Source organism: Sphaeramia orbicularis, chromosome 16 (genome assembly GCF_902148855.1).
Source record: "Sphaeramia orbicularis chromosome 16, fSphaOr1.1, whole genome shotgun sequence".
In the NCBI taxonomy this organism is placed as follows: Eukaryota; Metazoa; Chordata; class Actinopteri; order Kurtiformes; family Apogonidae; genus Sphaeramia; species Sphaeramia orbicularis.
This window is the reverse complement of record NC_043972.1, coordinates 13,814,088-13,840,427: the sequence shown is the minus strand read 5'-3', so window position 1 is coordinate 13,840,427 and position 26,340 is coordinate 13,814,088. Positions and strand designations below refer to the sequence as shown.

The following is a 26,340-nucleotide window of genomic DNA, read 5'->3' as shown; positions in this document are numbered from 1 at the left end:
TCACAACACAGAGACAGCACGGTGAACACAAAGAGCACAGTATAGTATACAACAGCAGTACAATAACACAACACAGAAACGGCAGGGTGAACATTGAGAGCATAGTATACAACACAACAACAACACAACACAACACAACAAAGACAGTAGGGTGAACACTTAGAGCATTGTATACAACACAACAACAACGCACAGAAACGGCAGGGTGAACACAAAGAGCCCAGTATACAACACAACAATATAACACAACAAAACAACAACACAACGCAACACAGCAGCAGCCAGGTGAACACAAACAGCACAGTATACAATACAACACAACAGAACACACTGAGTGGATTTGGTCCAGTCATTGGTCCAGAGGCTGAGGGGAGTGTTTTTCTAATCCCAGACCCACAGTGAAAGCCTGGAACAGTAGATGTAATATGAACAGAGTGAAAAAGAGCAGTGTGAAACAGACCAGAGTGAAAAACAGCAGAGTGAACAAGAGCAGAGTGATAAAGACCAGAGTGAAAAAGAGCAGAGTGAAAAAGAGCAGAGTGATAAAGACCAGAGTGAACAAGAGCAGAGTGAAAAAGAGCAGAGTGATAAAGACCAGCGTGAAAAAGACTAGTGTTATAAAGACAAGAGTGAAACAGACCAGAGTGAAACAGACCAGAGTGAACAAGAGCAGAGTGAAAAAGACCAGTGTGAAAAAGACTAGTGTTATAAAGACAAGAGTGAAACAGACCAGAGTGAACAAGAGCAGAGTGAACAAGACCAGTGCAAAAAAGACCAGAGTGAAAAAGACTAGTGTTATAAAGACAAGAGTGAAAAAGACCAGAGTGAAAAAGAGCAGAGTGAAAAAGACTAGTGTTATAAAGACCAGAGTGAACAAGACCAGAGTGAAAAAGACAAGAGTGGAAAAAGACCAGTGTGATAAAGACCAGAGTGAAAAAGACCAGAGTGTAAAAGACCAGAGTGAATAAGACCAGAGTGTAAAAGATCAGAGTGAAAAAGACCAGTGTGAACAAGACCAGAGTGAAAAAGACCAGTGTGAAAAAACCAGTGTGATAAAGACAAGAGTGAAAAAGACAAGAGCGAAAAAGACCAGAGTGAAAAAGACCAGAGTGTAAAAGATCAGAGTGAATAAGACCAGAGTGAAGCAGACCAGAGTGAACAGAAAACATCAACACAGAGATGATGCTTCGTGTCTAAAACAGTGCACTGATCCGTTTCAGTCGAATAAGCAGCTGAAGGTTCCTGTGGTCATTAAAGGTCCTGTTGTGCATTTCAACAGTTCATCATCAGTGGAGCATGAGAAGAACATCTGGATTTAAAAAGAGAAGATAAAGGAGTACAAGCACTAGAGAGGATGGATTAAATACGTTTAGACTTCCTCCTACTCCTTTTAAACCATGTAAAATTCAGACTGGCACGTACTTGAAGATAGATTCTGTTCATTTAAAGGTTATTTTGTTTTTGTCTTATTTTGCTTTGTTTTGTTTTATTTTGTTTCTCTGCGTGTTCTAAATAAATAAACAAACCAACATCCACATCAGCCTTTAAAACAGTGGGAAATGTTTTAGTGTGGTTTAAAGCTGATCTAAAGGCTGAACCCTCCATGTTTCAGATCCACACCTCTGAACACATTAACCCTGACAGACACAGTTGTACTTTTAGGGCACTTAACAATTCATCTTTTCTCTATATTTAATCATTATGAAGTGATTTATCACCATTTATTCTTATTATTTGGCTCAGATCCAGTCAGTGTCCTGGTTCTGTCCTGTGTAGACTGAGCCTATCCGGGTACAGGACAAGGACAGGGGACCAGGTACCTGGTCTTTGCAGATTCTAACAGTTTGTGGTCCGTACTCGTATGGTTTCCATAAATATGTGCATCAAGGGTGAAACGTCCAACTGGGTTAAACGTGTAATACGTATGCCACACCTATATGTGGCGCTGTACAAAACACAGACAAGCCTATGGCAGGATACACTCAAACCACAGAAGAATGCACTGAGCATGTGCAGGAGGTCCTCCTTCAGTGCACTGAGTACAAACATAAACACAAGAAGAAGAAGAAGGAGAAGAAGAAGGAGGAAGAGGAGGAGGTGAAGAAAAAGAAGTAGAAGAAGAAAAAGAAGAAGAAAAAGAAGAAGAAGATGGCAGATTTTGTTGTCGTCATGCTAATAAACTTAGCAGCACCTGCAGCACACACAATAACAATTAATTTTCTTGTCTTTTCAAAAAAAATTTTCATCAGTTTTGTTCATTTTGTGGCTTATGTTATGCTATTTTAACTTAATTTTAGTAAACTGTTCCCTTATTTTTTTCATATTATTTATTATTTGTTTTTTTTTAAATTCATTTGGTAATCTCTGAAAATAGGAATATGGAGTGTATATGTGCAGATGCATGTATGTATATTAAAAAAAATGGAATGGAAGAACTATCTTTGATGCATCTGCCACATTTGGTCCTGAAGATGAAAGTGTCTGTGAGAGTGGCTCAAGTGGAGCAGCGCAGATGGAAGAGGAAGAGGCTGGATTCAAAAATAAAGCATACAGGACCGTCACCACAGGAACAGACTGTCATACACAGTTTAGGTTGAACTGGAACTGAACAGAATGGAACCATCCACCTGGAACCAGAAGGACACGGTTCCATTACAGCAGTTCTAGTTTAAATTCTCATCTGATCCACACAGACGGAGGACTGAGTGGAACTGGAAACTAAAGGTCACTGTCATTATGTCATGGGTTCATGTGTATAGTCAGTATTTTTCCTGTGTTCTACTTACAGTTAGTAAAGTAAAACATTTGGCTTTTTTACATTAAATAATTGTCTTGATTGAAAAACAGCTTAATGCAACAGTTTTTACAGATACATGGTTAGTTTTATTTTGTTTGTTTTTCAGTAAAGCTGTGAAACTCTTTTCCCTACAGAGGACAATAAATGCATTTCTGGGTCTATACAGTATTTGTAAATGTATATTATCATATATACGCTTTATTATTTATTACTGATTATTATCTTAGAATGTTCTGTGCTTGTGATATGATATGATATGATATGATATGATATGATATGATATGATATGATATATGATATGACTGGTGCTGATCATCCATCCATCCATCCATCCAAACATAGTCCATCCATCCATCCATCCATCCACAAATAATCCATCCATCCATCCATCCATCCATCCAAACACTGCCCATCCATCCATCCATCCATCCCAACATAGTCCATCCATCCATCCATCCATCCAAACACTGCCCATCAATCCATCCATCCATCCGAACATAGTCCATCCATCCATCCATCCATCCACCCAAACACCATCCATTCATCCATAGTTCAGTGTTCAGTTGATGCTGTTCTTGTTCAAATGCCATCCTTTTGGTCATAATCCCTTCTTGGCCCCTGAATCTGTGATGACTGACTTGTGAACCCTCGTTGAATGCAGATATTGTCACCAACACAAAAACACCACCCTGCCACGTCCAACACGATGGAAACATTTATTCCACCACGTTGATCCATGAAGACTTCACTCCCACGGCTCCTAAATATGCATCTGCTGATGAAATAACACCTGACCATATTTATTCATAAAGCCAGCCAATAATAAGGACAAGTCTATCTGGAAAGAAAAAAGCTCAAGTACACTTGTGAAAATTAGATGCATTATTCAAATGGGCCTGCTGTTTGGCTCTCCAACAGTAATTCAATCAACCAGCTCCATCATGGGCTTTTAGCATGGACTACACAATCATGTTATCAATCAGGTAAAAAAAAAAAAAGTCAGGGCTTCAATTCAGCGGAACATATTGTGGGAAAAGGATGAAGAGCGAGTGTTTAAAAAGTGATGGAGATGTGATCAGTGGGTCATTTGGTCGGCTGGGACCCCGACTGCAGCGTTTCACTTCCAAACAGAAACCCTTTAGTTCCAGATGAAGTGTAAACATAACAGATGTGGAAAAAAACCCCACTGATAAACAAACATCTGATTGGTTCATTCACTTGACTTAACTGTTCACCACAGTGAATTAACTGAGAGCCTTTCAGTTCAGACTTAATTAAACGCTAAATGAAAACCAAACATCACTGCAAGAAAAAAAAAGTTTTATAAGCATGTGTTTCTGCTGTTTTGTGTGTCTTTTTGATCGTGTATTAACATTTACACCTAATATTTGGAATAAATCTCTTCACACCTTGATACGACAGAGGCTAAAATCTGGAAATAATAAGAAAAGCTCCCACACAGCGTTTCATTTATCTTTAATATGTTTCAGTCCTCGGATGATGGATAGTGAAACATGGTTGAAAGCCTCGTATCAAAATGAAAAGAAATGAAAAAGACAGTGTGTGGGAGCTTTTCTTGGCGTTTCGAAAGATATGAGCCTAAAGCAGGACTTTCCTTCAGGTGGTGTTAAACAACATACAGTTCTGTGTAAAAGTTCTAATATCCACACATATAGATCCAATCTGATTTATATGAAGGACGAAGAGCAGAAAAAAATACAGTTTCAGGTTAAAAACTTCTACAAACCACAGTGGTTGTATTTAACGTGTCTTTAACCCTTTAGTTCAGACGGTGTGAGATTTATAGCATTAATTTACAGAGGTTTTATAATAGTAACAAACAAAATAAAGCAAAATGGAGCAAAAATGAACAGAAACAAATGAACAAAGTGAGCAAAATAATCTAAAAAACAACGAAATAATCCAAAAATGAACAAAATAATCAACAAAATCAACAAATTAATAAAAAAAATTACCAAAAAATCATCAAAATGAACAAGTTAAATTGACAAAATGAAAAAAAATTAACATAATAACCAGGTTTCATTCAACAGACGTCAGATGTTTAGAATTGTTTGTGACTTTGCATATATTTCCTGTGTTTTCTTGTTGTATGTGAACAAAAGAGAATGAGAAATAAATAAGTGTGGTAATTTAACCCTGAAAAACCCACAAAGATAAAGGTGGAATCCGACTTTTACACACAACTGTAGTTGAAGCATATCTTGTAAAGTATGTGGATTATTTAGAATTGTATAGTATTGTGCAGTAACTGTGACAGTTTGGTATACTAATGTGTAGTTTTACCTGACAAACAATAACCCACATGCCTTCAATCCACCTCAATAATGTAAATTTGGCTGAAAGACAATCTCAGCTGTTTCTTCAGATTTCAAACAACTCTGACAAAATCACAAGCAAATGCATTTTTCATCCGACAGCGGCAACAGAATGAGGGGGAGACCGCTGTGCAGGAACAAAACATCTTTTATCCTTTAAGGCTTTTGTTACCTTTGGGCTAAAATACATGCTGAGCCTGGTGCGATATCCAATCACAGGGATCCATCGCCTCTGCAGTGATGGAGAGGATTCAGAAAGAGGCTGAAGTGCAGCCACGTATTGGAAACATCATCAACCTGGAGCTATTCCCAACATTAGCATTACACAGATTAATGAGATGAATTTAAAACCTCCACAAAATGCACTCTCATATCTGCCCACACACATACATTTAGGGGAATAGGACAATCGTGCCAAAGCAAACCTAAACATGGGCTCATTTTAGAGGATAAAGCAGCCGGGCTCCTTAAAGTGGACCACTGTGAAGGGTGAACCAAATGAAGAATAAAGAGCCGGGATTTTCACTCATTCCTTTCCCGACAAAACAATAAGGTAAGGCGTCCTACTGCATTGAAAGTAAAGAGCAGTGGGCTGGCAATTTAATGTGAGGAGGAGCGGGGGGGAGCGGGGGGACAGGAAAAATCATGAACAACAACCAGCATAAAAGAAATGGTGCAGAAACCAAAACCTATGTACAGTGTTTCATCTGTGTGCAGTTCCAAACATCTCATTAGCATCTGACAAACACTGTTGTGAAAGACATAAATCTGTAACATCAAACCTGCACCTTATGGATAAAAGCCTGTGGACGCGTTGGATTCAGGTCTTTCTTTTCTAACAGGGGTGTGGGATAGAAAACAATAATGACTAATGTCAGAATATAATTTTATATTATTGGATAAATATCATTACATTGGTTAGTTTGGGTTAAATTATTATCTTTGTTTCTAAAATGACTCAGAGATGATTTTACTTAATTTCTTTCAATGTTGATTTTGTTTTTTGTTTTTTAAATCTATGACTATAATTTTAAATGTTCTTCCGCTTAATTTTTAAAATATTTTTCCTGCACTGACTGTAAATAATAATTTTCTACCACAACTAACCATCTGCTTTCTTCAAACCTCATTTAGAAGAAAAATCTACCATTAAACTTAAGAAAATATTAATGTTCTTAGTCCTATCCTCATAAACAGGACATCTTACAGCTGTAGACATGATGTGTCCCAATACTTTTGTCCATATAGTTTAGAAACATCTGACTGTAACCGTACATTATGTTGTCATACGGTAAATATAAAGCATATTTTCTCCTGATACAAAATCCAGTCTGAATGTCATTGAATCACTAAATAATCTTCATGAAATCACCTATGAACTCTGTCAACATTGATTTTGTTTTGTTTTGTTTTTCCCTGACTCTGATTTTAAATGTTCTTCCACTAAATTTCTATAATATTTTTCCTGTTCTGACTGTAAATAATAATTTTCTACCACAACTAACCATCTACTTTCTCCACATCTCACTGAGGAAGAAAAATCTAACATTACAATTCAAGGAAATACAGATGTTTTTATCTCAAATCACAATGAACAAAAGATCTTACAGCTGTAGACGTGATGTGTCCCAATACTTTTGTCCATATAGTGTAGTTTTACTTTAAAAAGTAACACAAGCATATCCAGAAAAATGAAAACAGGCAAAAACCTCTACAAATAGAGAGTTAATCTCGCATCAACTAAAACTAAATGATCATTGATCTTAGATTTAGGACTCAGATGTTTAGTAAGGAATGCGATTTTTGTCATGAAAAAACAAATCTGTGTTGTCTGTTCTCAAACAAAAATGAAAGACGGAGGAATTATATCAAAAAGGCAGAACTTTAATCACTGTTGTCAGAAGGATTTGATTCTAAAGCTCTGAACAAAATGAAGACAGACGAGGAGATAAGATGAAACTTCCATCTACTTTCAATGCACAGTTCATTAGACCTGCTGAGATGATGCATCACCTCCACACTGATAACCTCTGCACTTCTGTTCTGACTGTAGCCTTTTCAGCTTTAAAATATGCAGCGGGATAAGGAGAGCACAGGTGCAATGACTCGAATTGTTTAAGAGGTGATAGGGTTCATAAAGGAGACAGTTGACACCATGTCCTTAAAGACACATTTGCTTTAACACCGGCAGGGAGACACTAATGCTGCCTTCACGTGCTATAGGAATTATGGAAAATACTAGTGCTGCGGCGATTATTGTTAACAAAAACTAACGAAATGACGAAAACTACAATTGTAAAAACATTTTCGTTAACTGAAATAAATAAAAACTATAATTAAAAGAAAAAAAGATAATTAACTGAAACTGTATTGTGTGCTTACAAAACTAACTAAAACGGATAAAAAATTATGGCTAAAATCCCCTTTGTTTTCGTCTTTGTCAATGTCGGATTGATATGAAATGGATTTATTTCGCTCGAGCAATTTTATCTACTGGCACCATATGATATTTAACGGCCCGTCACTTGTGGTTTCCAGTCGTCTTCAGGTCCCCACTCTACCTGGAAACATAGAGACTAAAGATGGGAGAAAGCAGCAGAGTCCTGTCTGGGATTTATTTGAATACGACGGAGAAGAAGAGAAAAGATACGACAAAACTAAAACTAAACTAAAACTAAGCATTTAGAAAAAAATGAAACTAATAAAAACTAGCAAACCTGCTCTAAAAAACGAATTAAAACTAACTGAATTAGAGAAAAAAAAGTCAAAACTAAATAAAACTACACTATAATGAAAAATCCAAAACTATTAGAACCTTGAGTCAAGGTAATCGACAGCAATTTTTTTAGTCGACATGTTGTTTTACTATTGACTGTCTATTTATTTTTGGTCTCCCTCTCCTGACTCAAACGCAGTAGGAATGGGATCTCCCTGCGACCGCGGCCATAGAAAAGCTATGGGTATGTTGCGGTGAGAGAGAGAAAGAAAGAGAGAGAGAAAAAAAAAACCTTCTTATACGTATCTTAAGTTTGAACACGCCCCCACCCCTAAAATAAACACAACAAAATAACAAACACTTAATTTTTTTTTTTTTTTAATTACTCGTTTAGATTAAGATAAGGTAAGATAAGATAAGATAAGATAAGATAAGATACTTTATTGTCATGATATAGAATGTACAATGAAATGTAGGTGCACTATCAGGATACGGACTCATAAATAGTAATAGTAATAAATAGTGATAATAACTATAAAAATATATAATAAAAATGAAATATGCATCACTCATATATCAACATCCATTCATTCATTTGATTCATCGGATTAGACGACTTATCGTAAAAATTAGTTGAAAGATTAGTCGTTAGCGGCAGCACTAGAAAATACTAGTTACAAACTCAAAAACTGCACATGAGCGCCCCCTCATGTTGTATTTTCCACTGGGGAACTGGCAAAAAATTTGATACAAGAGATGAAAATAACCTTTGACCTTTTCAACGTGGTGGAGAACAATGAGGCATTAATGGCAAACCATAAATAATGCTTTCGTTAACATTCTGCTGTTGTTAGATGATGATTTTGCACATTTATAGTATGACATAATTTACAAAACAACTATTTTACCAAACAAAAGTGGAGTTTGTATGTTCTCCCTGTGTATGTGGGATCTCTACGCGTACTCTGGTTTCCAAAGACATGCACTAATAGGTGAATTGATGAAGCTAAATTGCCCATAGGTGTGATTATGAGTGATTGGTTGTTCGTCTCTATGTCAGTGTATATATGTCCCTATGACCCTCTCAAGGATAAAGTTCAGCAGATGAATGAATGAATGAAAAAAATACTCTATCAGATGAATTAACACATCCAAAACTATTATACCCAAGTAACAGGTCACGAAGAATTGTGTGTCAGACATTTTTCATTTTGCTACGACAACAAAAGCACTTGAACACAACACACTGGTAATTTTAAATTCATAAGTGGAAAGGCTCATCCTCCCAACAGCATGTGAAGGCAGCATTTTATGAGCCTCAGAGGAGAACAGACAGATACTTAAACACATTTATTCCCTGTGAGTCAGGGTAGTAGTCGGTTTAAATATCTATCTGTCATTTATAAACCGATTTACTGTCATATTATCAGAATATATTAGCATTAATCATCTTCCAGATTTAACCAATTTTCCAGATTTTGTCGCTAATGTTAGCAAATATTCGCTAATGCTACTTCTACTAGCTGGTTTCAAGCTAATGAAAAAGTTTTGTCAACATCCAACTATCTCATTAATTTAATTTCAAGCATATTTAAGAAAATTAATCTTTATTTTCAGATTTTGTAAGACTTTTAGCTAATATTTTCTATTTTTTCAGTCAAATTTGTGTGAATGTTTACTGAGACATTTAACAATAACAAAAGGCTAAATTAGCTAGTTAGCTGCTCAATCTATCTATAAATTTATTTATTTGTCAAATTATCAGATTATATTAACACTAATCATCTTCCAGATTTAACTAACTTTACAGATTTTGTTGCTAATGTTCGCTAATGCTACTTTCAATACTAGCTGGTTTCAAACTAATGTTAACCTCCAACTATTTCATTAATCTGATTTTAAATGTATTTAAGTAAATTAATCTTAATTTTCAGATTTTGTAACACTTTTAGTCAATGTGTAGGTTAGAGACATTTAACTTTGACAATAACAAAAGGCTAAATTAGCTAGTTAGTTAATCCTATCTATCTATCTATCTATCTATCTATCTATCTATCTATCTATCTATCTATCTATCTATCCATCATCCATCCATCCATCCATCCATCCATCCACCCACCCACCCATCCATCCATCCATCCATCCATCCATCCATCCAGAGGAGCTTTGACAGAAAACCCAGAGGCTGATACAGAATATGTGCCTTAAACTCCTGACAGCAGATCTCCATCTGTTCCCAGGGGCAGTTTTTACCTCCATCTGAAACTTTTCAACATTTCAACGAGCTGACAGTTGGTAACAGAACTTCTAAACCCATCCACTGGTGACCTGACAGGCAGTGTCACAGACAACGCCATCAGTCATGTTGAGATTCACCAATTCACACCGATATGAGTTTTCCATATGAAGCTCCAGAGCAGGTTTTGTCTGGTCAGGATTCTTTGGTCTGAGCTGATAACAGTTTCTAAAACCCAGTGACAGATGTGTCATCACATTTCAACATGACTGTACTTTTTATGTCACTGGTCGATAGTAATATGTTTTGTTTGATTGTAATAATGTCTGTGCTTTTAAAGAAAATGTAACCTAAGTAAACTTTGCAAAATAACTTATGTACAAATGTTTGTGTTTTAGTTTCACGGTGCTCGATGATGAAATAAAGATTTGTACCAGATGAACTCAGCGCCGTTTCATTGATGCCAAGGGCTGCTACAAATATAGTTCCTATTGATCACTGATAGAAGTCATATATGGACTTTCATTTGGGTCCATGACCTTTGACCTTGAAGGGTCAAACTCAAGGTCACCAATGTCTAGATTTCAACAATGTTCTCTTCTGAAACTACTGCTTGGATTCATTTCTAATTTTATATGCATTTGCCTTGGGACAATGTCTACAAAGTTTGTTCAGTTTTGAGAAACTTTGATTTTTGATGAATTTTTTAAATATTAAAAATGTGCCTCTCCTTATAATGGTCCATGTTTTGATGGTTTATAACATGTAAATTGTTACAGATACCGATATTGTTCCTGTTGATCACTGATAGAAGTCATATATGGACTTTCATTTGGGTCCATGACTTTTGACCTTGAGTGACCTTGAAGGGTTAAACTCAAGGTCACCAATGTCGAGATTTCAATAATGTTCTTCTCTGAAATTCCTGGTTGGATTCATTTCTAATTTTGTATCTTCCTTGGGACAATGTCTACAAAGTTCGTTCAGTTTTGAGAAATTTAGATTTTTGACGAATTTTGGAAATATTAAAAATGTTCTTTTCCTTCTAATGTTCCATATTTTGATGGTTTATAACATGTAAATGGTTAGAGATATCAGTATAGTTCCTGTCGATCACTGATAGAAGTCATATATGGACTTTCATTTGGGTCCATGACCTTTGACCTTGACTGACCTTGAAGGGTAAAACTCAAGGTCACCAATGTCTTGATTTCAACAATGTTCTTTTCTGAAACTACTGGTCGGATTCATTTCTAATTTGTATCTTCCTTGGGACAATGTCTACAAAGTTTGTTCAGTTTTGAGAAATTTAGTTTTTTGACAAAAATGTGCCTTTATTTATATTTGTCCAAATGTTGATGGTTTATAACATGTAAATGGTTCCAGATATCAGTCTAGTTCCTATCAATCACTGATAGAAGTCATATATGGATTTCAAACACCAGACCTTGGGGGATTCAGCCTTCGCTGCAGCCGCCCCATCCCTATGGAACTCACTCCCACAAAACATCATAAACTCAGATTCAATACAAAACTTCAAATCATTCCACAAAATCTCACCTGTTCAAACTAGCACTTTCTTGAGCCCCTTTGTTCTGTTGTTTTGTTTGTTTGTGAAGCGTCTTTGAGTGTCCAAAAAAGCGCTATTTAAGTGCGATGTATTTTAATTGAATGAGTTGAAAGTCCCGCCCACTTCTATCCTGCATCCAGACCACAGGACTGGAACATAGAACAGAACCTGAGAACCCCACACATTCAACTGGGGATGGATTCAGATAAAACATGACGCTGACGTACAGGGACAGTGGAACCATTTTTCTTTATGCGTCCGTTTGTTCAAGTCGTCATCTGCCTTTGGGACCGTTCGATGCTCTTACCTCAGAGTGAACCCTCTGGACGTGGGAATGCAGGTTCCCCTTCTGGGAGAACGAGGCCGGGCAGAACATGCAGAGGTGAGGTTTCTCTCCGGTGTGTCTCACCATGTGGGTCTGCAGCACCACCTTCTGGTTGAACGCCTTCCCACAATGTGTGCACTTGAACGGCCGCTCACCTGTGGGAGGACAAGGTCAGTTCACACAACAGCCAGAAGGATGCCCACGTCAGCGCTATTACATGATAATAGCATTTTCAAGGGCAGTTATGGCAGATCTGTTACATAATAAATAGGGTGTTTTTGTTTTTTTTTTCAAACAGACGCAGATTATAGAACATATGCATTCATACACTTATTCCGTCTGCTCATTCATCCTGTAGGAGCTGACACATGCTACTTAGACGAGCTGGTTTCAAGCTAACGAAAAAGTTTTATGTCAACATCCAACTATCTCATTCATCTAATTTTAAGCATATTTAAGTAAACTGTCTTAATTTTCAGATTTTGTAAGACTTGTGTGGATTTTCTATTTATTCAGTCAAATTTGTGTGAATGTTTATTGAGACATTTAACTTTGCAACTAACAATAACAAAAGAACAAATTAGCTAGTTAGCTAATGTTTATCTATCTATCTATCTATCTATCTATCTATCTATCTATCTATCTATCTATCTATCTATTTATCCATCCATCCATCATTTATAAATTTACTTACTGTCATATTATCAGATTATATCAACATGAATCATCCTCCAGATTAAACTAACTTTACAGATTTTGTTGCTAATGCTACTTTCAGTACAATCTGGTTTCAAGCTAATGTCAACCTCCAACTATCTCATTAATCTAATTTTAACTGTATTTAAGTAAATGAATCTTAATTTTCAGATTTTGTAACACTTTCAGTTCACACAACAGCCAGAGGGATGCCCACGTCAGCGCTATTACATGATATTAGTATTTTCAAGGGCAGTTATGGCAGATCTGTTACATAATAAATAGGCTGTTTCTGTTTTTTTTCAATCAGACACAGATTATAGAATATATGCATTCATACAGTTATTCGGTCTACTCATTCATCCTGTAAGAGCTGACATACGCTACTTATACAAGCTGGTTTCAAACTAACGAAAAAGTTTTATGTCAACATCCAACTATCTCATTCATCTAATTTTAAGCATATTTAAGTAAATTGTCTTAATTTTCAGATTTTGTAAGACTTTTAGTAAATGTGTGGATTTTCTATTTATTCAGTCAAATTTGTGTGAATGTTTATTGAGACATTTAACTTTGCAACTAACAATAACAAAAGAACAAATTAGCTAGTTAGCTAATGTTATCTATCTATCTATCTATCTATCTATCTATCTATCTATCTATCTATCTATCTATCTATCCATCCATCCATCCATCCATCCATCCATCCATCCATCCATCCATCCATCCATCATTTATAAATTTACTTATTGTCATATTATCAGATTATATCAACATGAATCATCCTCCAGATTTAACTAATTTTACAGATTTTGTTGCTAATGCTACTTTCAGTACAATCTGGTTTCAAGTTAATGTCAACCTCCAACTATCTCATTAATCTAATTTTAACTGTATTTAAGTAAATTAATCTTAATTTTCAGATTTTGTAACACTTTCAGTTCACACAACAGCCAGAGGGATGCCCACGTCAGCGCTATTACATGATATTAGTATTTTCAAGGGCAGTTATGGCAGATTCGTTACATAATAAATAGGGTGTTTTTTTTTTTCAATCAGACGCAGATGTATTATAGAACATATGCATTCATATACTCATTCCATCTGTTCATTCATCCTGTAGGAGCTGACACACTAAACACAATACATCTCAGATCATTACAAATAGACATTGTGTTCAGAATGAAACCAGCATTTGTTCATCTCAAGCACCATTTATAGACAATTCAATCCAATCCAGGGAATGACGGAGCGTATGTGAGCAGATGCACCCACAGCGACTCTTCACCCCATCATATTAAAAGCTGTTTGAGATTCTGGGCACAGAAGAATCAGCTCCATCCACCATTAGTCATCCAGCCTTCCACACAAATTAACAGGGGCCTTACATGTAAACACCATGTGGGTGGAAGCCACTGGCTGCGTTACCTGAACTCAGGCAGTTACACAAACCACACAGCAACACAGGAATATTAGAATTTAAGCAGCATATTGAAAGTCCGCCCACACACACAGCATCTCTACATGACAGTTAAGTGATAAAGTGAGCTTTATACGGAGCCTCAGAAACGGAGGGTAAACAGACTGAAGGACCTCAAGTACTTACATTATTTCATTCAGACAGTTAATCGAAGACAACATACTCAGAGTGTGTCCAGGTTGAGAAAATGAACTGGAAATCATAATGAAAACTGTAAAACGTCCAGACTCACACTGGAATGTATGAACATTTCAGTACAATTTAAAGACACTAAACCAGGGCTGTCAAAGTCATTTTAGTTCAGGGGAGGGTCCAGTAAAATAATGACCATAATAACCTATAAATATTCTAACAACTCCAAACCTTTCTCTACGTTTTAGCGCAAAAAAAGTCAAATTAAATTATGAAAATGTTTATATGTATAAACTATCCTTTCACAAAACATGTGAATAAGCTGAAAAGTAAGAAAAATAAGTGCAATTTTAACTATATTCTGCCTCAACTCAGTTCTGACTCATTTATACATGTGCATTACACACAATGGTTGCTTTTCCATTGGATATCTGCGCAAAACTTTACCGATATTTACTAAGAAAAAACAGAAGTGCGTAATGTTCGTTTTTCCATTAAATCACAAACGTCATGATTTGTTTATTTATTATTGCGAGATGACACAAGAAGTCATTCCATAAATACTGCAATGAATGTAAATATGGTGTTGATTTACAATATTCATTATTATTATATATTATCCCTCTATCTCGTACTAAATTAAAAAATGATTGTTTCCTGGTGTTTCCACACACCACACCATGTTTGGTTTAACCTCTTCTTCTTCTCTTGATGTAACGTCTGTCATAATCCTTTTTTTTTTTTAATTCACCGTTGCGGAAAAAGGTCTTTTCATTGCAGTTTTGTGTGATATACCATTTACGCTATGCCTGAAAAACCACCTCTTGCTGGTACAAAAACTTTTAATCAATAAATGAAAGTTTTGGTGAAATTGTCGTTTTTTCATTACATCTATTGTTATGCGCAAATTATACTCATGCAATTTGAGGGTCAATGGAAAAGAGACTAGTGTTTCACAAATATTTGGTAACAGGCAAAATGTTGTTACAATTTTGGAGTTTGGAACAAAAATAAGAACAATTTTTCCAATATTATATTAACTGATGCTAGCATTGGGCTAACATTACTGTGGCTACAGAGCAGACGTCCACTTGGACAACCTTAAAAGAACAAACTGATGCCATCCTATTATGTAATGCATGTTGTCCATCTGATTGATGTTGCAGCACAGGAGGGCGTTTGTACGGATTTTCCTCAGCCTTCACAGGCCCGATCGTCGCCAAACTCGCCAAATGAATAGAAACATTAACTGACTATCTACTAGGCACAATTTTATGTCCATATTCAAAAGTTGTGAGGTATGCTGGGTGATTTTAGCCTCTCATGCTATCGTACAAAGGCACTACACAAGTACAATGCTGCTAGTAATACTTCATTCAAAGCAGACTGTGATGCTTTATAAGGTCGACTGGACATTAGACGTCTTCGTAAACATGCTAATGACTTGTCATTCTAACAGTTCAGTAACAGCCTGATCGCTCTCTACTTACCCTGATATTTATGGACAAATTCCTTGTGGAGAAATTTGTATCCTTCATTGATTTAGATCTTTTTGGTTTTTTGGAGTTTTCTTTAATGAACCTTTGCATCATCGACACATGTAATATTTGTTAAATTGCTCAGACAGGTTGTGTCCACTCTTTTATCCATTTTGTTTCATTGTTTTGACGCTTGGCAGGAACTCCTTTTCCGCGACAATTACGTATTTCCGACAAGTGTGACAAAGGTCAATAGACTATATATAGTCCAGTACATATTGTACAATTTGCTGTTCTAACTGTGTTTTAATGGAGAGCTTTATATTTTTGTTGTATTGATAATTTCTTTCCTGTTACTTTTTATTAAACCTGAATGGAGTAACTGTAACACACACCAGTTTCCCCTGGGTTTAATGAAGTATTCTGATTGTGATAATTGTGCTTTTTCCGTACCTGTGTGTATTCTTATGTGTCGGACCAGTTGGCTGGGCTTCTTGAACGCCTTTCCACAGTGATGGCAGCTGTTTGTGAACCCACTGCGATCAATGTTCTTCTTGTAGTTTCTGGAACTAGAGGGGAGTGGCCTGAGGACGTGAACACCAAATACATCAGTTACTTTGTATTTTTTAGTTTGTTTCAATGCATTTAGAGCACATACAATTCTACAAAACGTTATACTCACAGCATAATAACTTAACTCATCCACTATATGGACAAAAGTATGTGGATGCAATGAAACCAGGTGTTTCTTTTCTAACAGGGGTCTGGGATCCAAAACAATAATAACTAATGTCAGAATATAGTTTTATATTATGGGATAAATATCAGTGCATTGGTTAGTTTGGTGTAAACCAGTGCTTCCAACCTTTTTTTTTTCCTGACCCCATTTTAACATCATTTCTGTCAACCCCAGACATTCAAAACGGAGACATTTTTTAGCTCAAATTCATTAGTTTTTGATCCTGTAATAGTTTTCTCTCCTCTGTTTCAAATCCAGGTAAATTTTAGAGGACATTTAGTCTATATAATGTATATTATTGTGGACGGAGGCAGTAAAGCCAGGTGTAGATTACTGCACAAAGGGAGAACTGGATTTTCCTTGGTCAGGATATGTACAGTCAGTCCAGCTTGGATTTACAAGGCTGACAATTCATACTGAACAAACAAGAACTCAAACTATGAATTATGAAAAGCTGCAGCATCTGAAAGCGACCACAATGATCATTTGACAGAGAAACAGAACCACAGTGCTGCAGTTTCACAACCACAATTTGTCTGATATGGACTGGGATTGGCTCTGTCAACTCAACACAGATTTATATTAGGAAGGTTTTATTTTTATTTTTATCACTTACTAGAAATTTCAGGCAACCTCATTTGAATTCCAGGCAACCCCACATGAGGTTCTGACCCCAAGGTTGAAAAACACTGGTTTAAATTGTTGTTTCAAAATGCCTCAGAAATGGTTTTTATTTAATTTCAATCAACATTGACTTTTTTATTTTTTAATCCATGTCTCTGATTTAAATGTTCTTCCTCTAAATTTCCAAAAAATTTTTCGTGCTCTGACTGTAAATAATATTCTTCTGCAACTAACCATTTACTTTTTTTTGTGTGTGTATTTTGCTCATTATGATGCTTTTTTTCTTCATTTTTGTTCATTTTGATGCTTTTTTGTTCATTTTATTGTTGGTTTTTTTTTGTTTTTTTTTGCTAACCAATTTTTTCACATTTCACTAAGGAAGAAAAATCTCCCATTAAACTTGACGGAAATACTGTTTCTATGTCAGATCATCACGGCTCTGACCTCATCTTAATGTGAGTCTTCATGTGCTCCTTCAGATGCGCGGCCGTCTTCAGCTCCTCGTTGCAGGTCTTGCAGGTGTAGACCTTGATGCCTGACAGCTCCTTACGGTGTTCTTCTAAATGCAGAGACAGCTGGCTCTGGAGAACAAACTCATCTCCACACTCTGCACAGATCAAATTCTGCAAAGGAAGTGGAAACCAGCGGCGAATGCAAATCAGCGTTCTGGTGTTAAACTCTTGGTCTAATCAGACAAAGTGCTGACTCACCTCCTCTTTTTCATGTAGCATGACGTGGGATTTGAGGCTGGCGATGCGGGAGAACTTCTTATGGCAGACGGGGCAGGTGAAGTCAGAGGTGGTGTGAGTGGACCTGTGGAGCGTGAGGTTGAACTCCACGTTAAACGTCTGGGAGCACTGGTCGCACCGGTGAGGCTGCAGAAGGACACAGGAGAAGTTTAGGAGATGAGTGGTGAGAAAAAAAGAGCTCAGACAAACTTTACTGAGCAACGGAGTCAGAGTTACTGACAACTGTTTGACTGGCACCAACAAGAAGATGGAAGTTTGTACTGCTAGAAAACCACCAAAGGGACTAAAAACAAACAGAATTAGACTGAAGAGAGAAGTAAAGGGATAGAATAGAATAGAATAGAATAGAATAGAATAGAATAGAATAGAATAGAATAGAATAGAATAGAATAGAATAGAATAGCCTTTATTGTCATTGTGTTCAGTGCTACTCCAGTCAGTGCAACAATATGAATTTAAAAAAAAACAACTCAGAAAATAAACTAAAAACTAGATAAGAAAATAGAATACAACATTTTACAAAGCAAAACCGAATTACTACAGTGTATTAGGGTCACATAAGACAAGAAAAACACCTGTCACTACGAGAATAAAGTCATAAAACATTGAGATAAACCCATAATTTTAAAGGAATAAAGCCATAATATTATAAGAATAAAGTCGTAATTTAAAAAAACAAACAAACTCATAATTAAACAAAAATAGTGTCGTACTTTTATGAGAATAAAGTCCTAATGTTTTGAAAATAAATTCACGATAGTGCGATAAAAAGTCCTAATTTATAAAGTGTAAGCCTTAATACTTGTTGATGACACTTGACAGTTACAGCAAACGCAACAAGCGAAGCATCAACTTTCACTTCTGTTGTAGCAGATGACTAATGCTAATGTGTTGATGGTGGGCGGGGCTAATAGGCTCAGTATTTGGTGGGCGGGGCTAATAGGCTCAGTATTTGGCCTTTGTGTGTAAACCCCAAATGAAAGTAGAACCTCATAAAATGTTCCAAGTTCTACATTATGCAACAAGTGGGTATTACTTTATTCTGTAAATTACGATATTTTTACCTCCGCCAAGGAGGTTATGTTTTTGCCAGGGTTTGTTTGTTTGTTTGTCTGTCTGTTTGTTTGTCTGTCCGTTAGTGTGCAACATAACTCAAAAAGTTATGGACAGATTTGGATGAAATTTTCAGGGTTTGTTGGAAATGGGATAAGGAAGAATGATTAAATTTTGGTGGTGATCGGGGGTGGGGGGGCCCACGGGGGGGGGGGGGGGGGCACTGATCGTAGTGTGCAACATAACTCAAAAAGTTATGGACAGATTTGGATGAAATTTTCAGGGTTTGTTGGAAATGGGATGAGGAAGAAATGATTACATTTTGGTGGTGATCGGGGGTGGGGGGGCCCACGGGGGGGGCCACTGATCAGCCTTGGCGGAGGTCTGCGCTCTCCGAGTGCTTCTAGTTTACACCTGTTTTTGAATTACGACATTATTCTCATCTTTCATGTGAAGAGGTGAAAATACTGAATTCCAACTTTATGGACAAGAAAGTATTTTAAAGAAATCTCCCACATGAATGATTTTTCCAATGCGAACGCAGCTCCACAACAATAAATTCAACCAATATAAAATAACCCCAGCTGTGTCCTGTATGAAGACAATAAGAGGTGACAGCCATTGTGCTTCTGCTGGGGTTTTATTCATGCTGTTGTGATGAAACTGGCACCAAATATGAGCAGACTCAAACCTCCAGATGAAGGCGAAATCAGTGAAGTGAAGACAAACAAGGACAACAGCGCTGTGTTTGGGAGTAGATGCATGAAACAGCTTGAACCTCCACCCAGACTCAAATCCACCCAGAGCTGGAACAGCGTCATTTGCCCCTGCTCTGATAACAGACAGCACCACAGAAGCCTTTTCCATCAGAAGCCATTCAAAGTTGCAGAGTTTCTTTTTCTTTTACCTCCGTTCTTACTGCATCTACTACTGACTCCATTCACATCAGTACTTCTGTCATATTCAGCTGCACTTTGACACCAGAGCCAATAATCTGAACTGTGTCAGTGTCCTGTCAACACTGGGATGTTTAAAATCATTTCAGTTCAGGTTCCACATTCAGCCCAATTTATTATTTTTTTAATTGATTTAAATCGAATATGGAAATGGTCCAAGCTTCCTGATTGCTACTAACTGACTTCTTTGTACGACATAATATAGAAATGAAAATCCAAGGAAGCCAAAAATAATAACACATAAAAAAAAAAAAGAAAAAGAAAAAGAGTCATATTTGAAAAGGAGTAAGAAGAAGCATAAAATCAAAAAATAAAAATAAAAATGAAAAAAAAAAAAAAATGGTGACGAAACTCATATGCAGCTTTAAGAATGGATTAAAACAAAATGTAAGGACAAAACATGATCATTTAACCTTTTAGCATCCATTCGTTTGATCTAAAGTGGATCAGACCCATAAAATAATAATATAATAGCCTATAAATAATGACAACTCCAAATTTTTCTGTTTGTTTTAGTGCAAAAAAGTAACTAATTACCAACTATTCAAACAAAAAAAATGTGAATAACCTGAAAAACTTACATTTTTTATGTAAAATGGGTGCATTTTTAACAATATTATGCCTCAACTTATTCAGGGTGTTTGCTCTTTATTCAAATAGAAATCCCAGACTTTTTCCAAACTGCTATTTTTTTCCCCAGACCTTGACTTTATGTACTTTTATAGTTGTGTTCCTACTTTTTTGGTTGAGACTGTACCTGTTGTGTGTGATAGACAAGTTCATTTAAAAAAAAAATGTATGAATGAATGAATGCATAATTCGCAGTGAATTATGTTTTACTGACAGAAACATTTTCAAAACAATTGAAAAATTACAAAAGTGCATGAAATAAGTTTCTAGAATCCTTCCAGTACTGACTGGTTAGTGAAATCAGATCCAGTTTTTTATAGGTTTCCTCATGTGTTTCTTATTTTGCAGATTATGTGTCTTTGAACATACTCTAAAATTCAACTATAAGAGCAACTTTTTTTCCATACTTTAAGACTTTCACACAAAATTACTGATTTTTCAAGGTCTGGAAAACAGTGTTTCAAAGTTCCAAACTTTTAAAGACTTTCAAGACCTGCACAAGCACCTGTTATTTATGACATGTTCATGACAGATCAGATCTACAAAGGCACAAAATATTTTGTAACAGGCGGGATCTTGATAAATTACACTTAATTTTCTTTAGACATTTCAGGTTGTTCATATTTGTTCAGGTTATTCACATTTTATTGCTAAAGGAAAGCTTGTGAATATAAATATCTTCATAATTTAATGTTGTTTTTTGCACTAAAACAGAGTTGTCAATATTAATAGGCATAATGTAATATTGTTTTTTCCCATTACACCAAGAAGAAAATTCAGAGTCATTATTTATAGGTTATTACAGTTATTTTGCTTTAGATCATATTGATCTGAATGTGGAACGTGAACTAAAGTGAGTTCACCATCCTTGACTGTTTATATTTTCAGTGAAGAGCTGCACGATATATCATTTGAGCATCATCATTGTGATGTAAGTGTGCACAATAGTCAAGCAAATAAACTCAAAGTGTTCTCATCTAATTTCAAGGGTACAAGGGGAGCAACGAACAAGAGAAAATCACTGAAAACAAAGACTTGGTGCCAAAACAAAAAGCAATGTCAGTTATCTAAAATTATTTCAGCTATAGGAAGGATGATATTAAAACATGTGTTCTGTGTTGACAGTGCCTTGCACCTGTTGCCACAAAGAGAGGAAACACAACTAATTTGTTTGAACATTTACGTCGGCACCACACAGCTGTTACATCCTCCTGAGTATTTTTTTCATATCACAATATATATTTCTGGGTTTAAAAAAAAAATTGCACTGTCAGTTTTTTCCAATGCTGTGCAGCCCTACTTCAGTGTAATTTTTACATGTTACAAATTCATCCCGCAGGCCAGACCTTTGGGGACCGGTTTTGGGCCACGGGCCGCATGTTTGACACCCCTATGTTAACAGCAATGGAAGACTAAATTATAGAACAACTCAGATACTTTCTGACAGTTATTATCTGACATTATATGACTCCAGTGAGTGTGAAAACTCTCCCTGAGGTGTCTTTAAATAAAGGTTTTTCACTGTTCCAGAGGAGCTGTTTCGCAGACATTAACAGTAACATCATGACTCTACTAGGAAACCATCAGAGACAGCAGATCAACACGGCTGTGCAGCTTCTCTCCAGATGAGTAAAGGTTAATGTTTGTGAGCGTCCACGCTGCCATGCTCTACTTGCCTTGTCGTTGACTTCATGTTCTCGGAGATGCTTCTGCAGCTGGCTCTCAGTGGTGAAGTTCTGGGAACATATGGTGCACTTCTTGTCCTTAAGCTCTCCATCGCTGTCGGCTTTAGTTTCACTGGGATCTGCATCCCATGCAGGAAGACACAACACACAGCACTTTAATATCCTTACCAATGCAGGTATCAGACATCCAGCATCAGCCTCATCCACTGACGGCTGGAATCATTTCTTTGAATAAACTTCACTCCTTTTACAGCTACATTAGATTATTATGTATTTTATTATTGTATTTTTAAGTGGGATATGGGTCGTTGAAGGGGTTTTACTGAAAACTGTTAAGAGTTACTCTTACAGCAGATCATGATGGATTATACTAGGAAGGAGTTATTGCTTTTAGGTGATATAATGCAATAATCACACGGCTTTAACCTGTCAAATGTAGACAGAGAATGACAGTGAAAGCATCTGTCTAAGTGGAAATAGGAACCTCTCATGAGGCTTTCACAGACTGAGTGTTAAAATTACTCCATTTTACCTCATGTGAACTATTTTAGGCAAATGGGAGACTGTGAGGATAAAGTCCTCCGTAAAGTCATTCAGAGTGATTTGATTTGTGTTCGAGGGGCTTTATTTGGATGGGATTCAACAGTTTGGAGCCACACACCCATGTGAACTGGGTTACTCAGATGTCAAGAAGTTTACATCTATTCACGTGGTGCAGCAAACATGACAGGTTACAGTGGATGTCACTAAGTCTATGCATTATAGTGTTGACCGGAAGATGCTACCGGAGGGTTAACAAAGACTCACTCTGCTAACACATGAATGCATTAAAAGTGTGCAGATGTGCAGCTTTGTTGTCATGTGTGTCCGTGCACAGCAGCTCCGTCTGCAGCAGCAGGACGCAGGTCGCCAGCTCAATAACAATGGACAACACTTTAGCGCGCTAGCTCCAAGCTAACAGTAGCAAACGGAGCTAGTTAGCAATAACAAGCTAACGATAAATAAGTGATAAATACAGTCAAAGTGCGGGATGTGTGCGTTAACGGCGGCCGCTCCGCTCCGCAGTTGTTTCCCTCACGGACACCAATTTACACTGGAAGCCAATAAGAGGAGCCACCGAAATGTTATTAATATCATTCCGCCTCAATCGCTCCTTCGCCGCACAAAGCAAAGCCCACCCGCAATACTATATCCGGGGACTATATCCACCACATTCAAGTGTTATTATATCCACACCGGAGCGGCCGGTGTGAGCGCTACGAGTCTGGATGGAGAGGCCAGACTCAGTATTTTTTATTCGTCTCGTTTTGGTACTTGTTACCTGTTTCGTCGCTGCTTTTAACTCTCTGTTTGCGAGGCCGGCCCCGCGGCATAGTTCCAGTATTCAGGGTGGGTGTGCTGTGAACAATTTGCTTTTCAAAATGGCGACTCGGTCATCGGCAGTCGGTGGTGAGTCCGTGAAGACACCGAGCGGCGCGCGGAGTAAGGGAGACATCTACCGTCAGCACCGGAGAACACCGACCGGTAGACCGGAGCGGAACATCCACAGCAGTAGGGACAGTTAGAAAAGAGTTTATAGTTTAGTTTGGGTTGTTGTTGTTGTTGTTGTTGTTGTTGATAATGATGAGCTTCTTCTACTTCTTTTTATTCTGTTGTTTTTCTTCTTCTCTTGTTTCTTTTTCTGCTTCTTTTTTCTTCGTCTTCTTATTATCGTTCTTCCGTTTTCATTTTTAAAATATCGTTCTTGTTTTTACACAGTATGAATAGTTATATTTGTTATTTTTAATTTGTTGTTATTGTTGGTCTTTTTTTTTCTTCCCTATTATTATTATCGTTCTTTTCGTGATAATTTTAAAAATAATAGATTTTTGTTCCTCATAATATGGAAAGTTCTATTTCTTGTTTTTGTTGGTCTTCTTTTCTTCTTTATCATTGTTCTTCCTGTGTTAATTTTTAAAATGGTAATTAAAACTTTCATTAAAGTTGAACTCTGTCCTCAGTACAAATAAAAAATAAAGTGTATATATGTATACACACACACACACATACACATACACACAGCCTATCGTATATACATTATTGTTCTTCATTTAATTTTTCTTCTCTTCTTTCTGCTTATTATTCTTCCTGTGTTCATTTTTAAAATGATGTTCTTGTTCCTCATAATATGGAAAGTTATATTTTAGTTCTTTTTTAGTTGTTTTTGTTGGTCTTCTTTTCTTCTTTATCGTCGTTCTTCTTGTGTTCATTCTTAAAATAGTAATTAAAACTTTCATTAAAGCTTAACTCTGTCCTCAGTACAAATAAAAATAAAGTTTTTTATACAGCCTATCACATTTACATTCTTCGTCATTTAACTTTTCTTCTTCTCTTCTTTCTTTTTATCATTCTTTCTGTGTTCATTTTTAACATAATGCTATTTTTCTTTACACAATTTGGACAGGCATATTTCAGTTACTTTTATTGTTATTGTTGGTCTTATTCTTCTTCCTGAGCCCATTTTTAAAATACTAATATAAATATACTTGCACAAACTGCACTCTATACTCACCCCAAATAAAAAATAAAGGGGGTTTGTTCATTTATTGTATATTATACGTAACAGTATTTCATTCTGTCCTATACACCAATAAAATGAACATCCAGAGGGAAATAAAGCAAAGTTTAACCAGTAAAACATATTATTAGGACTAAGTATAAATAGAAGTCATAATAAAATTACAGTAGACACATCACATTATCATTATCATCATTATTATTATTGTAGTGGTAATGGTAGTTTTATTGGTATTGGTATTGTTATTTATTGAATTATAAATAATGACATCTTATATCTGACACGTACAACTCTTACCTGTATGACTTGTAACACCTCCAACAGGAGTCCTGGGATCATTTCACAGTTTACAGACTCTTTTTCTGATCCCATAAGGTCCATACCCAGGCTGTAAAAGGCACATGTAGGAAAAAAATATTATTTCGAGGTAAAACAGCACATTTTTGCCTCTGATTATACATCATTTATTACTTACAAGAGTGGGGAAAATTATTGATATTAGATAAAGTTGATGAGAAGTGAATTAAGCAAAAAAAAAAAATCTGCCAGTGGAGCACGGGAAAATTATCTTGGTAAGTTTTCTTGAGATCAGATTTTCCAGATCTATTGTCTATAAATCAGTTCTTATATCTCACAGAAAAGTTCCTCTATAGGTGATTCTGTCTGATTTTAAGTGTGATGAGATATTTGGACTAGAAATGAGACAAATTCACTTAGTAACATTTAGAGTTTTGCAGTGAACTGTTCGCTAAAGCTGGTTTCAAGTTAATGAAAAAGTTTTATGTCAACATCCAACTTTCTCGTTCATCTAACTGTAAACATATTTAAGTACATTAATATTAATTTTCAGATTTTGTATCTCTTGTATCTTATTGGTACTCAGTGAACAACAGAAGAATATATATTTATCAAATATCCTATAAAATGCTCCATAAACATCTCAGATATATTCTAGTTTCATCATCTCCACAGACCGAGTTTCTCTGTGTTTCTACGTCCAGTAAAAGTATCAGATGTGGTCGTTTTGGACTCAACAGGCTCTGATTCAGTTCATGAAGTTTCTTTTACTGGTTCAGTGACACCAGCAGAGGGAGGCAGTCGGTTATAAATGTGTTTGGCTGTTTATCATTTATGAGCCAATAATCGTCTAAAACCTTTGGAGCTCAATGTGTTGATGGAACAGGACTGAGATCTGGGCCTGACCCCCGTGGATCCACCTGATGGACACAGACGCATCATAACCCAGCCCCTGAAGTCTGTATAGGAGGGAAAAACACTGTGAATCAGACACATCCTGGAGGTGTCAAACATACGGCCCACGGACCAAACCCAGCCCGCCTAAGGCTCCAGTCCGGCCCAAGGTTATTATCGTAAACGAAAACTAACGAAATGACAAAAACTAGAATTGTAAAAATATTTTTGTTAACTGAAATAAATAAAAACTATAATTAAAAGAAAAAAAACAATAACTAACTGAAACTGTATTGTGTGCTTACAAAACTAACTAAAACGGATAAAATTATGGATAAAATTCCCTTCGTTTTCATCTTTGTCAACGTCGGATTGATACAAAATCGA

The 26,340-nt window shown here is 36.3% G+C and overlaps 1 protein-coding gene and 1 long non-coding RNA gene across 2 annotated transcripts in view; both read right to left on the bottom strand.

The window, feature by feature from the left end:
* The window catches only part of LOC115435299 (zinc finger protein 236-like), an 84,063-nt gene extending 60,444 nt beyond the window's left edge, over positions 1-23,619 (bottom strand). The window contains 7 exon segments of the mRNA XM_030157614.1: positions 11,246-11,252; positions 11,966-12,138; positions 16,223-16,353; positions 17,577-17,755; positions 17,843-18,007; positions 22,197-22,330; positions 23,527-23,619. Of these exon segments, the coding sequence (XP_030013474.1) occupies positions 11,246-11,252; positions 11,966-12,138; positions 16,223-16,353; positions 17,577-17,755; positions 17,843-18,007; positions 22,197-22,330; positions 23,527-23,578 (841 nt within the window). The 5' untranslated portion in view covers positions 23,579-23,619.
* LOC115435185 (uncharacterized) lies at positions 5,811-9,167 on the bottom strand. The gene is made up of 3 exons (XR_003937667.1): positions 9,019-9,167; positions 6,733-6,739; positions 5,811-5,825 (listed from the first exon to the last, which is right to left on the bottom strand). It is a non-coding gene; the product is annotated as an uncharacterized LOC115435185 (long non-coding RNA).
* Positions 23,620-26,340: the final 2,721 nt, after the last annotated feature.